General features: G+C 35.4%; 1 protein-coding gene across 2 annotated transcripts in view; it reads right to left on the bottom strand.

Moving 5' to 3' along the window:
* zda (peptidyl-prolyl cis-trans isomerase zonda) overlaps nt 1-15,894 on the bottom strand; it is a 147,721-nt gene that overhangs the window by 13,324 nt on the left and 118,503 nt on the right. For both annotated transcript variants that reach the window (XM_090378402.1, XM_090378407.1), the window contains exons 10-11: nt 14,772-14,849; nt 4,388-4,507 (exon numbers count right to left, since the gene is read on the bottom strand). In XM_090378402.1, coding sequence (XP_090234528.1) covers nt 4,388-4,507; nt 14,772-14,849 — 198 coding nt within the window. The remainder of the gene's footprint in view (nt 1-4,387; nt 4,508-14,771; nt 14,850-15,894) is intronic.

Genomic DNA, 15,894 nt, shown 5'->3' on the forward strand with positions numbered 1-15,894 from the left:
GCATTGCTCAGAAAATTTCATATCTGACTGCACAATTATTCCCACGTCTGTTTCATTTTCTACCACCTTAAGTGTAGTACCACACAGTTGGTACGTTTCTCTGGGGTTATTTCTACCCATATGTAGTACTTTGCATTTGTCAAGGTTAAACTTTAGTTGCCACTTCTCAGCCTATCTACCCAAATTTTCTAGATCCTGTTGCAGTAGCACCTTGCCATTACTGTCATTAACAACCCTGCCAACCTTTGTATCATCTGAAAACTTCGACACTAAGCCTGATATACCTTCATCAATATCATTGATAAATATACAAAACAACAGTGAACCCAACACCGAACCCTGTGGGACTCCACCAATAATATTAGTCCACGAAGAGCAGCATCCACAGATTACTACCCTCTGTCTTCTCCCACTCAACCATCCTTTTATCCATTGTAGCAACTTACCCTTAATACCATTCTGCTCCAATTTGTACAGTAGTCTTCCATGCGCAACAGTGTCAAAAGCTTTCCTGAAATCCAAGTATATGATATCAAAATTATTTTTTGCATCTAGTTCCTTTGTAACCACATCATAACATCCTATCAAATTTATCAGACAAGACTTTCCCTTAACAAACGCATGCTGTGTCTGAATTATTGCTGCAGTCTTGTCTAGATGATCCTGCAATGCATCTTTAACCAGTGACTCCATTATTTTACCCGGAACAGAAGTTAAACTAACTGGTCTGTAATTACTGGTGTCGCCCTTCGATCCCCCCTTTGTGAATTAGGGATACATTTGCACATCTCCAGTCCGTGGGGACCTCCCCTGAGTCCAAGGATACTCTCATAATTATAGCTAAGGGTTTGCTTACTTCCTTTGCCACCTCCTTTAATATAACTGTATAGATCCCATCAACCCCAGGCGCCTTTCATATGATTAACTTCAACAATTTCTCCTCTACTTTGCTCTCAGTTATTACAAAATCATTAAGCACTCTGCTACAATTTGATAACCTTCTGGCATTTTCAAACCTTAATAACTCCTCATGTGTGAATGTAAATGCAAAATACTCATTCAGTTTGCTTGCTATCCGGGCAGGATCATCAACAGTCGAACCATCAATATCTAGTGGGCTAATCAGATTCATCCCCTTCCTTTTATAGTTTATATAAGTAAAGAAATCCTTGCTGTTTTTCTTAGCATCCTTTGCCAAAGATTTCTTGTAATCTGCCTTTGCCTGCCTAACCTCCTTTGTGACTTGATTACAGACTAGCTTATACCTGCCATAGGCTTCTGTGTCGCCTGATAATTTATATGCATCCCATGCGTTTTTCTTCTCTTTCACGAGTCTCATTAGTTCATCTGATAACCATTTAGGCCTAAACCTTCAACAATATTTCTTAATAGGTATGAAACTTTTAATAGCTTCCACGATTAATTCCTTGAATGCTTCCCACTTAGAATTTGCTGTTGGTAACATCATCAGTTGATCCCACTGTCTTGCAAAACCCTTCACAGCAAAACTCTCCAAATCAAAATGAATCTAAAAACTAGTTTACATGAATTCTTGCACCCAAAGAAACATTAATGATCTGACACATTTGGAATCGAGATAATGGAGCTCTGCCCTGACCCCAAACCACCAACAAATAACTAACTATGAGCGAAAGAAGTCATTTTGTCAATTAATAAAACCAAATGAAACGATTACGGAAATGACAAAAAATTTAAATTCACTTTACTGCCTATAAAATAAAATTAATTTCCTTCCTTAAGCTGACTGGTCTTTTCAACTCAAGTCATGATCACAGGATAGAAATGCGAATACCAGAATTTTTAGAATTTATAGAAGAGAGATCAATTGTTCATGTGACACACAAAGGACCACAAATCAGAGACAGGATAGTGGCGACGGACATTAATCCAGTTTTGATGTAGGGTAATTTCCAGGGTCTCTGCAATCAGTAACTTCGTATAACTGTTGAATGTTAAGTATTTTAGTTTCGTTGAATAAAATGATGTGACTTTCATTAACAGAATGAAAAGTTAATTCTGAAGCAGAAGAATGGGAAGCTTGGACCAATGCCAAGCGTCGCTTAACCCTCAAATTGAGTGTACATCATATAGAACCTTGGTAAGATGAATCATAATCTTTGCAGGATATTTTGTAAACCAAATCATTTATTTGGAATGCAAAGGTGGATTGATCTGAGTGATTATTTAGGACTATATGAAGTCTTCTCGTGGGCCTGGCTGCAATTTTGAATTCTGTGTCATTAAAAAATTTTTAAAATGTGACTCTCTGAGTCCCACTTTTCCAGTCATCTTCTACAAACAGCATCACAATTGTTATAGAAATGTTTTGTAGTACTGCATGCTGACTGTTTGATCATGTGCAAACAAAAAATACAATAAGCATGATCTTATTAATTGTTTTGCTTTTCTGAGTCTTGGAGATGGAGTCTTCCACTGAGAGGACTGGGCCTTTGTTTCTGGGTCATGGTCATACACCAACAATTAACCACCAATAATGATGGAAGAAAAATGGATCAACAGTAGCATGTTGACAAAAGACCATAACACACAAGAATTTGTGGCCCACTGTAATCATCAGTGATGATGCAAAGCTAAAAACATGGCTGAAATGAGCTGCATTTCCAAATCTTGTGTTAAAATTGATTGAAATGCTCATAACAAATACCAATTTCACTAGCAACCTTGCAGATTGTTAATCATCAACCATTTAAACTATAAAATATTTAAGGGCAAAGGCCTCATGCTACAAGATAGAATGACTAACATATAGGTTAGTGCACAAGTATTATTTTAACATGGCCATCTACAAAAGTAGTTAAATTAATCAATAAATTAAATTGGCATCATTTTGGTTATATCTCATATTGTGAAAGCCTTCACAATGAGTTGCCATGGTATTGTACTACCTCAAATAAGTAACACTTCACCAGTGGAGAAGGCTACTGTTACTTATTCTCAGTGGATACCACCACCCAGATGGCACTGTTTCAAAGCTTGTTGGCTTCTCCTTGGTGAGTGGGCAGGTACTCTGGTGTTGCAATCATTTCTGATGTAATCATGAGCAAATGAATCACTGGTTTTGGAATCTGAAGGGTGGCCAGAGCAAGATACATATTCAGTGGAGAAGTGGTCCTCTTTAAACTTTGTAAACCACTGAAAAAGCCAACCACACACACACACACACACACACACACACACACACACACACACACACACACACACACACACACACACACACACACACACACACACACACAATCTCTGAAAGCTGTTTTTAACATTTTGTTAGTTTCTGTTGCACTTTTTTCCTAATTTTACACTCCAATTTATGACATTACAGCTATGGAAATAATTCATTATGGTTAATGTCGTACTTTCTAGACACATATCCATGACTTTAAGCAAGGTCTCGTGTGTGTGTGTGTGTGTGTGTGTGTGTGTGTGTGTGTGTGTGTGTGTGTGTGTGTGTGTGTGTGTGTGTGTGTTGCATGCACTTTCTATTCTACTGAAAAAATTTTAGTTCAAGTGTTAATACAGTAGTGAGTATCTTCCTCAGAACCATTATTATATGTCAAATGTTATAATAGGAAAATATTCATCTATCTGGAAAAAACTGGCTTTCACATTCCCAAAAGAATACCAGGCCCTATGCCTGTTATGCAATAGGATCTTCACACTAAACAGATTTATCAATATTGTTATTTTAAATTATTAATAGATTTGATAATAGTGGAATGCATGCAGGCCCCCTCTGGCCTGCATGCATTCCACAACATGAACATAAAGGTTGTAATGTATATGTTTCTGTAAGCCATTAAACTGATATCATAATTAAATTTTGTCAAAATTCTGTGATATTTAAGTTTCTTTACTCTTAAAGAGAAGGAGACATTAGTGCTTGTGAACTTTACAAGTGCTGATGACCCCTCCCTTAAAGAGGACATGTTTATGAATTCCTGTCTTTATTTAGTTCCACTTATTTATTTATAATGAAAGTAGCACTCATACTTTGTGTTGGTGTGAGGTTATACCTCCTCGGACTGGAAGTCATACATTTGCATTGCTGAGTGAGAGCATTTCATGGTCATTTTCTTATTTTTTATGATTTCACTTTATTTTCAATATTCAGGTAGTCTTGGTACTCAAGCAGCAGAATCACACTTTGCCAAGTATAACCCTAAGTGTAGCATTAATTTTCCACATTTGTGTTGTGGTAATTAGTGATCAAGCAAGGCCTCTCTCTCTCTCTCTCTCTCTCTCTCTCTCTCTCTCTCTCTCTCTCTCTCTCTCTCTCTCTCTCTCTCTCTCTCTCTCTCCCTCCCCCTCCCTCCCTCCCTCCCTCCCTCCCCAATAATACTTAAGTTACCTTTGAAGTTGGCTTGCTTTTAGCCTTTTCTTGTCCAAACATTCTTTTGTACATGGCTTTTTCTGCTTTCTCTTCAGACTTCTTTTTGTTTAATAACTTCGATAATTCTTGATGGATTACCTAAAATACAGAAGTAAGATATTCTTTATTCATTAAATTTGTAATTTAATGAATAAAGAACAATGTACAATATGATGAAGCATATATACCATTTTAACAGAATAAAAATAAAATAATAACAAATAAAACAATTTCTTCTTTTCTCCTTTTAAATTGCTGCTCACTACTCTGGAAACATTTGCATGTTTTTTGATTTCCAGCAGACTCCCAATTTACCGGGATCGGATTAATCGATCACTTCAAGGCTCCAGATTTAAAAAAAAAAAAAAAAACCGACCAGAAATCATAAAATTCAAGTAATAACTAGAACAGGTATAAACAGATATTTTGCAAGTCGTAAATAAGCGACAAGAAGCGGCGTTATAAGTTGTCATTTGGAGATTAATGTGCCTATTATCTTGCAACCCCCGCTGTCTTCACACCTGCCGCTTAAGAAAAAAAAAAAAAAACAAAAGAGAGAGAACAAATGTTTAGTTTTTTTTTAGTCCTTTGCGTTGATTGTTGTGTTCCGTTGCACCGCAAAAAGACAAATTTTGTTTCGTTATTTATGTCACTGATGTCGAAATTTTTTTATAGTAAATATGTTTTTTTTTTTGTTTAGAAATCGTGAAAATAATGAGTAAATGCAAGAGTTGCACTTTCAGTTAAACAAAGACTTGAAATTATTCAAAAGTTTGAAAACGATGCATCTGTTAAATCTCTAATGAACCATTATAATGTTGATGACCAAACCATTCGCAACCTTGTAAAAAAATAAAGGGAAGCTATTAGATATAAAATAGACATTGCAAAAAATAAAGGGAAGCATCGTATTGGACACATGAGTAGTACGTGTTTTTTATCTATCGCCATATTTTTTACGTAGGTTGCTGAACATTTTTCGATACAGTAAGTTCCCGATTTACGTATGCATATTTACATAAATCAGTACACAAATCATTACTGATTTACGTAAATTTGTTTTCACTCAATTATTTTTATTTTTTATTATTTTTTTAGGATTGTAAAATTTAAAACAAAAAAAAATAATAATAAGCAATCAATAAAGACGATAACAGAGCACACAAATTGCACAAGTGAGATCGAGGTAACAAGCAAAAAAATAGGAATGAAAAGAAGATTCTTACAATTATTTATGGGGTTTTTTATACGACTGAAGATTTCAGTGAAGAAGACACACACTTCACCATAATAATGTAAAAACCAACAGAATTCCAGCTACCGGCATCACTGCATATGCAATAAGATCGAGTTTACTTCCCCTTTATAATAGATTGCACTAACAGAAAAGCCCAATAACAAGGAAAATGCAAATATTTTTTATTGTTTTTTGTTGACCTCCAGAAATGTGCTGTAGTAAAATGTGGGCTCGCGTGGGGTGATAATAGTGAGTTTTCACCTTAACCCTGTGAAGTTCTTTTCAGAAAATTTAATTTTGACCATTATCGTGGTCCTGATTAAGAGAATAAGTGAGAGGAGTACTAGTAAATCTACCAAGAAAAGGAAAGTGATCGATTTGGATCAGAAAATTAAACTAATAAGAATGCATGAAAATGGTCAAACATTAACAAGTATCGTGCTGAATTCAGATTTGTCAATAATAATATAGTAGCAATATGTTACTAATTATTCCCGAGTTATGTAAAACTCGATGAAGTAAGAAGTCCTGGAACGTATCTCTTACATATGTCAGGGACTTCTGTATTTTTGGATTAACCAGGAAATCGATTATCCGGGATTTGTTTTTTTACCATCTATCTCGGAAAATCAAAAGTTTACTGTACTTTTAAACACAAAGATCTCACTAGTGGTTCCTACTGACTTCTTTTAGAAAAACAAGATCGGTCTTAATTTGTTAAGTTTTGTCAATGGTGGTGGGAATTGTCTTTATTCCAGCACACTATTTCTATACATATTGCCAGCTAGAAAATGCAAACAAAAAATGTCATCCCCGCCCTCCAAGCTGGCTAGATTTAACTCAATAAATCTTTTACTTAAATTTTATATAGATAAAAGAACAAATAGTGCTCCAAAATGCATGGGCAGGTAATTTATTGTTATCTCATTTAGCTTTTATATTTATTTCATCTCAGTGTGCAATAAAATGTACATCAACATTTACTTCAACGTTAAAATTAATCCCCAAAGTGCTCGAAGTCAGGTTAAGGATCAAGGTTAAATAATGCTTTAAGAGAAAGGGGAAAAAAAAAAAGTGTGTATCCTGTAACTCACAAAAGATATTTTATGTGAAAACATCCTTAGGAAACACACTTGAGATTGTATTTTCAACACTTTTCACAATTCAACAGTATATGGTAAAAGAAAATCAAAGCCATTCAAAATTTTAAAATCAACCAGCTAGAACTGAAGTTATGAACGACGTAGCATTTTATGCTCACACCTGCTACTTACTCTACCAAATCAATGTTAGTGACTGAGTTAACATCATTAGTGTTATTTAGGAAGTGATGCCATTTGCACCTCATTTCCATTATCAATCAGTTTTACTTCAGTCTGAAATATTTAGTATGAACAATGCAATGTTTTATGCTCACACCCACTATTACTCTACTGAATCAACATTAGTGACTGAGTTAGCGTCATCTAGGAAGTGATGTCATTTGCATCATTTCCATCTCGCATTTTGTTACTCATCGGTTTTACTTCAGTCTGAAAATTTAGTAACTGCAGCCAAAGAAGTTTTCATATCAAAAAAGGGAAAGAGAAAGAAAACAGCTAGGATTTTTATTCAACTGTCTGTATAAGTACAAAGCAAGTTTTGTCATGCTCATAGATTTTTTTTTTTTTTTTTTTTTAAAAGGGAGGGCATGACATCCAATTCTAAACCAATTGAAAGGTATATCCCACTTCCAATCGTACAATTTAGCAAAAGAAAGTAAAGACTTAACAATAATAATTCGCCTCTTTGGGTCAGTAATATTTGTGTTTTAGGAATTGTACAGTTCATGCCAAATTTCAGATTTAACCATTTCAGATGTTGATACCCCATTCCTAGAAGGTACTACAAATTACCAAAAACATCTTAAGTGTATGCCATGACAGATGACTGTGGGAAGCATGATTTAAAAAACATAGTTTCAGGCAACTTGAATAAGCAAGCAAAGTGTACTGTCTTGAAATCAAGGACTAGCAAAACACCAAGTGGGATAAGATTTTGAAATAACTGGATGACTGCTACTTAATCTCACATAGCAAAAAAGCATAAGGGTCCCAAATGTCTTTATCCTAGTTCTCACCAAGGCTGCAACAAGCCTTGACAATGCACAAACCAATAGCAAGGGACAGCCATATTGTTATAAAATGGGTATTGTACAAAGAAATCTTAAAAGTCAAAGCAAAGTAAGACAGTTTCATTTTCAAGAGGAATAACTACAGTAGTCTGAAGCATTTCTTGGGATCTGTCAATCAGCGAGATAAGTTTATACTGTGGGAATAGATTATGGGAATATGTTTTAAGAGACTTATCCTAGAAGCCACTAATACATTCATTCCTGTTTAGAAGTACTACACAATAATTGATTCTCACATTAGCATTAGTAGAGCTAATGCAAGAAAGTAAGCTTATTTACCATCAGCCAAAAAAAAAAAAAAAAAAAGAAAAACCTTTCCAATTTCACCCATCCATTCGCTCCAAAAGTTTGTCCACTACTTCCTTGAATTTATCTAAGCCACAATGACAGACTGAAATTTATTCCAGCAATCAACTACCCGCTAGCTAAAGGCAAATTTCTGCACATCTATTCGACAACTGTCTTTCTTAAATTTCACTTTATGCCCCCTCAGGTTAGTAATCTGAACAAGAGGAAGATTCCCATCAGCATTGGGCCTGCTCAATCATTCAAGGCTTTATACACCTCAATCAGATCACCTCGCAGGTGCCTAGTCTCCAGACGCTGTAATTTGAAGAACTTAGGACTTTATTCGTAAGAGGACCCCCCCCTTTGTTCACCTCACCAGTCTTGTTGCCCTTCTCTGTACTCGTTTTAACAACAACTCTACATCACTCCTAAAATGAAGCTTCCAGACCTGTACGCAGTACTCAAGGTGTGGCCTGACCATTGCCTTATATAAGAGGATAATCACCTCCTTATCCTTGCTAGCAAAATTCCTATATATCATTGACAAGACCCCATAACCTACTCTTTCAGCCTGTCTGAAATGCTAAGAAATCTTCATATCTCACTGCACAATTACCCCCAGTTCTCTTTCATTCTCTATTACCTTGGGTGTAACACCACACAGTTGATACATTTCTTTGGGTTTACTACAACCCATATGCAGTACTTTGCATTTGTCAATTTAAACTTCAGTTCCCACTTCTCAGCACATCTGCCCAACTTTCCCAGAATCTGTTGCAGCAGCATACTGTCATTAACAACCCTACCAACCTTTGTATCATCTGCAAACTTAGACATTAAGCTTGATATGCTTTCATCAATATACAAATGAACAATGGGCCCAACACCGAATCCTAGGGGACTACACTAAGAATGTTAGTCCATGAAGAGCAGTGTCCAGTGATTACCATTCTCTGTCTTCTCCTACTCAACCATCCTTTTATCCATTGTAACAACTAGCCTTTAAAGCCACAGCGCTCCAATTTGTACAGTAGTCTTCCAAGTGCAACAGTATCAAAAGTGCAAGCTTTCCCGAAATCCAAGTATATGATATCAAAATTATTTTTTCCATCCAGTTCCTTTATGACTACATTGTAGTATCCAATCAAATTTGCCAAACAAGACTTCCCCTTAATAAACCCATGCTGTGTCTAAATTATTACTGCAGTCTTGTCTAGATGATCCTGAAATGCTTCTTTAACCAATGACTCCATTATTTTCAGATATTAATCTTAACAGAAGAGAAGTTAAGCTAACAGGTCTGTATTTACTTGTATCACCCTTTGTGAATTGGAGATACATTTGCACATCTCCAGTCCATGGGGACCTCTCCCAAGTCCAAGGATGCTCTCATAATTATGGCTAAGGGTTTGTTTACTTCCTTTGCTGTCTCCTTTAATATAACTGGATAGATCCCATCCACACCGGGTACCTTTCTTATGTTTAACTTCAACAATTTCTCCTCCACTTTGCTCTCAGTTATTACAAAATCATTAAACTCCCTATTAGAGTTTAATAAGCTTCTGTTCTCCACTTCCCTATAGAATTCCTCATGTCTGAATGTAGATACAAAATACTCATTCAGTTTGGCAGCTATCTGAGCAGGATCATCTACAGTATAGCTATCGACATCAAGTGGACCAATCTGATTCATCCCCCTCCGTTTAGAGTTTACACTTGATTGCAGACTAGCTTATATCTACAATAGGCTCTGTGTTGCCTGATAATTTATATGGATTGCACGCATTTTTGTTCTCTGATACGAGTCCCATTAGTTCATCTGACATCCATTTGGGCCTAAACCACGAACAGTATTTCTTAGTTGGTAAGAAATGCCTAATAGCTTCGAAGATTAAATCCTTGAATGATTTCAGTGATGACAGTGATCTCATCACTGTCATCACTGAAATTACTTAATTACAGAAATCATCACTGAAATCACTTAATCATAGAAATAACGCATAAATATCACAGAAATAACTGGACTTTGCTGTCCAGTTATTTCTTCTTCAGATTCACTTTCCGTTTTCACTAGTTGCCAGTTTTTGAATCCATGCAAAAAAAAAAAAAAAAAGAGAATTTTGTGTAATTGCTGTCTGTAAACTTTGCAACTAAGTGAAACTGCTTTTGCTAAGACTCTATGAACCGGTAACCAGCTTGATGTCAGTTTAGAACAGCATACAGAAAATGCTCAGGGTATTAGTATAGATGAAAAACATACAGTTGTAAAATTTTATCATAGTTCTGTGGAATTATTTATTTTTTGTACATGTAAGTAAATTGCTATTTACATAAAAGATTAAAAATATCATAACAAATAAAAAAAAAAAGAAAAAAAAAAAGAAAGAAAAAGAAAGAAAAAGAAAAGAAAAGAAAATCTCAATGTTAGAACTCTTCTAGAAAGTTTGGCTCTTGCTTCATTTATGAAAATACACTATTTTTATTAGCATAGTAAAACCTTTGTAATTCAGAATGATTGGGAAGTATTCACTGGAGCCAGTGACTCTCTACCCATACCTGTCCAGTACTTTCTAGCTCAGAGCTTCGTTTTCCTCATTCCCAACGCTTTATCAGCAAAGATAGTTTTCTTCTCAGTGAATTGAGCGAGATGAACAATTATAAATCAAAAGAAAAAAATTTCTTGTATAAATAAAACTGAATTAATTTAAAATGCAACAAATGTGTTCAAGGGGGGGGGGGGAAACACTTGATTATACAAATTCTGTTATTTTTGTTTGTTTACTTTTCAGTGATATTCTAAAACACATTACTCGGAAAAACAGACTAGTAAAATTTATGGAAGAAAGCCTTAAAATATGATATTTTTTAGTGCAGTTGCATCATTATTACATAGTTTCATTTTAAGACAAATCAAGTTTGTACAATAGGTGTCATTATTATAACATCTCATACTGTGAAATCTTCTTCTCTAATGGGGAATTGTTTCTTATTCGAAGTAAAAGAGGAATGCAATTTGTTGTGAAGGATTTCATAATGATTGACATCTTTTAATACTGATGCCAAATGTACAAATTTTGTTGTTATTTGGTTTTTAGGAGCATTAGCAACTAAGGCCATATTGCTCCAGGGATATGCAGTGGTCATTCCCTGACCTTTCTGCATCCTCCGTATTTGGTGGTCACGGGCTCGAACCCCGATCTAATCAAGAAGCGTGTACTACGCACTGCTGCTCCTACCCACCTGGCTACGGAGGCACCTACAAATTTTGGTTTCTCTTAAAATTCAACTATGTAATAATGATGTAACTGCTCAAAACAATATTACAGTGTGAATTTTATACAGTTTTGAGACTTTCTTCCCTAAAATTTTATTAGTCTAATAAATACACCTTTTGGTGTCTCTCATATTGTATAAATAAATTATATCATCAGCTCATACTTTTGGGTACCTACCCACCCACTGATGAAGGGCTAAATAGAAACAGTGCAATTTGAGTGGTAGTACACAACTCAGAATAAGTAACAGCAGACTTCTCCAATGGGGGAAAAGGTCTTACTTGTGAAGGATTGTAAAGGATTTCACAATATGAGATGTTTAATAATGATGCCTAACATATAAATTTCAGTTTGTCTTAAGATTCAACCATGGAATAATGATGCAAAAGCACAAATCAAAATAATATTCTAAAAAAATAAGTAAATACAATTCCTTTCTTTTGCAGAATAATGTTCTAATTAAAAAAAAAACAAGACTACCATATAAATTCTTTTATTCTTTCTTTGATGCTTTGCTCTTTGTCAAATTTCGTCAACATGACAATGCAGTCATATCAGTGATGACAATTGCCTCTAGTGGAAATGTCAGGCTCACAATATAAAAATTCTACCAATGGGCCCAAGGAAATATTCCACATAAAGAAAGGAAAGCTAAAATTTTAAGTTTCTCCTTTTATTTGACATTAACCCATTTGATAATGGTTAATGTCAAATTAGTAAAAATTTGACATTAACCCATTTATGCCTAGCGTCCTTTATATAATGCACCTAAAAAAATATTCATAGAAAATGTGCTTACATATAAAATGGAAAACTACTATGCCCACATGTTCCAGGAGTCTTGGGAGAAAATACACTCAGTGTTCTTTGTGACTTTTAAGTGATAGGTTTTTTTTGCTACTTTTCGAATAAGCTAAATTTTTGAGTTTAGATTTTCATACATACCCTATTAACACAGGTAAGTGTTTCAGTATTTGTCAGTTCTCAAATTATCATTTTTTAATGTTCGTTTTAATCAAAAAGCATTAAATTTTAACCAGTATAAGTTTTAAGTTTACCAACTGAAATATGCTTGAGTTATATGAATTTACAAATCGGTGTCCTATATTTAGAACACAATGCATTTGCATAGGAAAATGTCTGTTGGCAGAGACATTACAACTGTATGATTCTCTCGGTTTACACATGGATTTTTGTCCTGGATTTGGGGTCATTGTGTAGTGGAAGCCTGTGGTGACCTATGCCCCCAATACTCTGAACATCAGGGTTGATGTGCAGAGTATGGGAGCATAGGCCACTCCAGGCTTCCACTACACAAGGACCCCAGTTACAGGATAAAAACTTGGTACCAGAAGCATGGTCTGATGCTAGGTATCAGTAAGATCCTAAACCTGCCTGCACACACCAACCCTGATGCCCAGAGTATGGGAGCAAAAGTCACCACAGGCTTCCACTACACAAGATCCCCGGATCCAGGATAAAAACTTGGCACTATTCTATTGGCTATCGGATTTAATCCTTCTCCTATAAATTAACTGCTGGCAGCAGCTCTTGCTTGTATCGAGCTGATGCTCCCAGAAACTCAGGTTTCTGTGAGCATCAGCAAGAAATCTTCATTCTGTCTGTCTTCAGTCTTCAAGAAACCTTCAAATCTCATCAGTCTATCAGCGGATATAATCTCTTTGTATTTACCAAAGATTTCCTGCTTTCTATTGTAATGGCAATTCAAAATTTAATACTTTTTATATATGATAATTACCTTTATGGAAAACAGCCAAGTAGCATCCTTCCCTAGCTATAATACATACACTTTTTTTTTTTAGCAGAATGGACCCTAAACAGTTCTACAGCAAATCCAAAATTCCCTCAAAACTAAATGACATTTTGGATTCAACTGAAGATGGCTCTCTACCAGTGAAGGATAAATAAAAAGAATTTTTTATTACTATATTACCACCCAAAAATGCAACTGGGAATATTACTGATGAAGATTGTCCAGGAATGATAAACAATTTGCCTGGAAGCATGCTTAACGCTTAAGCTGCTTCAGATGATTCTTCAATTGAAAATGAGGAGTCTAAATCCCCTCCGAAAAAAAAAAAAGGAAAGAGTAGGAGTAGACCGAATGGACCAGAATATATCAAAATACAGAACTAGTATTCGAGGGAAAAAATGGTATTCTAGCCTTATTACATATTTGATTGATGTAGCTGTAAATAACACCTGGCAGTTACATAGAATATGCAAAGACAAAGATGCAATGGACCTATTTAATTTTTGTAGAACTATAGGTAGATTTTATTTAGAGTGATATTGCGATACACCACAACAAGGCCAGTGAGGAAGACCACAGCAAAATTTGAATGAAAGTCGATTTGGCATGCATGCATGCATGCACACTGGGTTGTTCCCCAAGAAAATCAAACACGATGTGCACACTGTCACATGAAAACAATAACAAGATGTGAGAAATGTAACAGAGGGTTACATGTAAAATGCTTCAAGGCTTACCATATTCAGTAACACTAAAACAAAATTATTTATTTTTGTAAGGCATTTTCCTAGTGTCCTACATATAGGACACCTTGTATTTTCATTGTAAATCATATTTTGATGAATAAAACTGCATTTTTCATGTCATTAGGTTTTAATTGTCCTTATTTCTCAAAAACTTAAAATTCATAAAAAAATCCTGATTGAGGCATAAATGAGTTAATTGCAATCACTTTGCTGTTGCTGACAAGTGCAGTGGATTGTAAAAATTTATATGAAATATAGCCATAACAAGTGTGGAAGAATCAGCTCTTATGACAGGAATGAAGCACACCCAACTTGCTACATAAAACAGCTCCAACTGAAATTAAACTTACTGCACAGAAACTTTTCAGAGAAACACAAGGTTAAACTTAGGTGCCCTCTTATCTGTTAGTAAAAATTTTGACCATAACTTTGCCATTGCCTATGTGGGTCACAAAAACATGCTGTGAAACAGTCATAACACAAGTAAAAAGGTGAACCAACTCCAACTGTAAGAATTTGCAGAATAAGCATAAATATGCTTCCAGAGGTTACTGAGGGAAACATAATAACAGCAGATGCAACAGGAGAGCAAACTCTGAGAGCAAATTAAATTCAATGGCATTCAGTATAATTTTGCCTGAAAATATGATTGTTAGTCAACTGTGATTTGAAAGACAGATAACATAGCAATATATTGGCAACTCTTTCCAGTGAACACATAACTGGAAACTAACTTTGTCCTTTTTTGGGCAGAAAGATCATATTAGCTGAAACTGATATTTTATAATCATTGCAATACTACACTTGTAATGGGCTCAGCATTTAACTGCAAACCACTAATTTCAAGGATTTTATTCCATGATATCTTACTTTGGTTTCTGGTTCCATTTTCAGAGCTCTTTTCATTTCTTCAATGGCCTCATTTACTTGTCCTTTTGCTGCTAATATCTATTAAAAAAAAAATAACTGATTGATTCAATTTCATCGGTTACCTCAACAAATATACAGTTCTCTCTCCCTCTCCCCCTGTGTGTGTGTGTGTGTGTGTGTGTGTGTGTGTGTGTGTGTGTGTGTGTGTGTGTGTGTGTGTGTGTGTGTGTGTGTGTGAGAGAGAGAGAGAGAGAGAGAGCAGAAAAAAAAAGCTTAGTAGCCATTGGGGCTTTCTATACTTTCAAGCTTTGTGCTTCCCTAATGGCGAAACAGAAAATTTCATTTTTCTTTAAACAATAAATATGATTATAGTTTTATATAGTAATAGTATTTGCCATGTAGTGCAAGGAAGCCATAACAGATTATTGCTGCTCTGACAAAAAAAAAAATTAATTAAAAAAATGACCAAGTAGATAACAAAACAAATTATATGCTTCCCTCCTCACAACACAGGTAAGTATCCAGTAGCCCTTTGAATTTATTCAAACACCCACGAGGGCAACTTGTTACAGCTATCAATGACTCACTGGTTAAAAGAGAACTTCCTACAATCTAATCTAAACCTCAAACCCTGTAATTTTAATTTATGATCCCTAGTTCTGGAATTGTTTAGAACAGTGAGAATTCCACCTTCATCCATTTTACTAATCCCTCTCGGTGCCTTATAAACCTCAATCAGGTCACATCTGAGGTGCCTGGTTGCCAAACTCTATAACTCACATAATCGGAGTCTTTCCTCATACGATCGTACTTCTGCTAAACTCACCATTCGAGTTGCCCAACTTTGGACCCTTTGAAGGAGCTCAATGTCTTTTTTAGATAAGGTATCCATACTTGAACACAGTATTCCAAATGTGGGCTTACAATTGCCTTAATCAACGGGATTGTGACCTCCCTATCTCTATAGGATAACATTTGATAAATCATTGATAGGACACCATGGGCCTTCGTGGCTGACTGCGCTATTCAGTAAACTTCATATCTGCCCGTATTATAACTTCTCCACTGTTTTTAATTCAACCCCACCAATATGGCTATCCCAAGGAAGGGTAACACCATCTAG

This window comes from Mastigoproctus giganteus, chromosome 1 (assembly GCF_048544385.1).
Source record: "Mastigoproctus giganteus isolate SK-2022 chromosome 1, ASM4854438v1, whole genome shotgun sequence".
In the NCBI taxonomy this organism is placed as follows: domain Eukaryota; kingdom Metazoa; phylum Arthropoda; class Arachnida; order Uropygi; family Thelyphonidae; genus Mastigoproctus; species Mastigoproctus giganteus.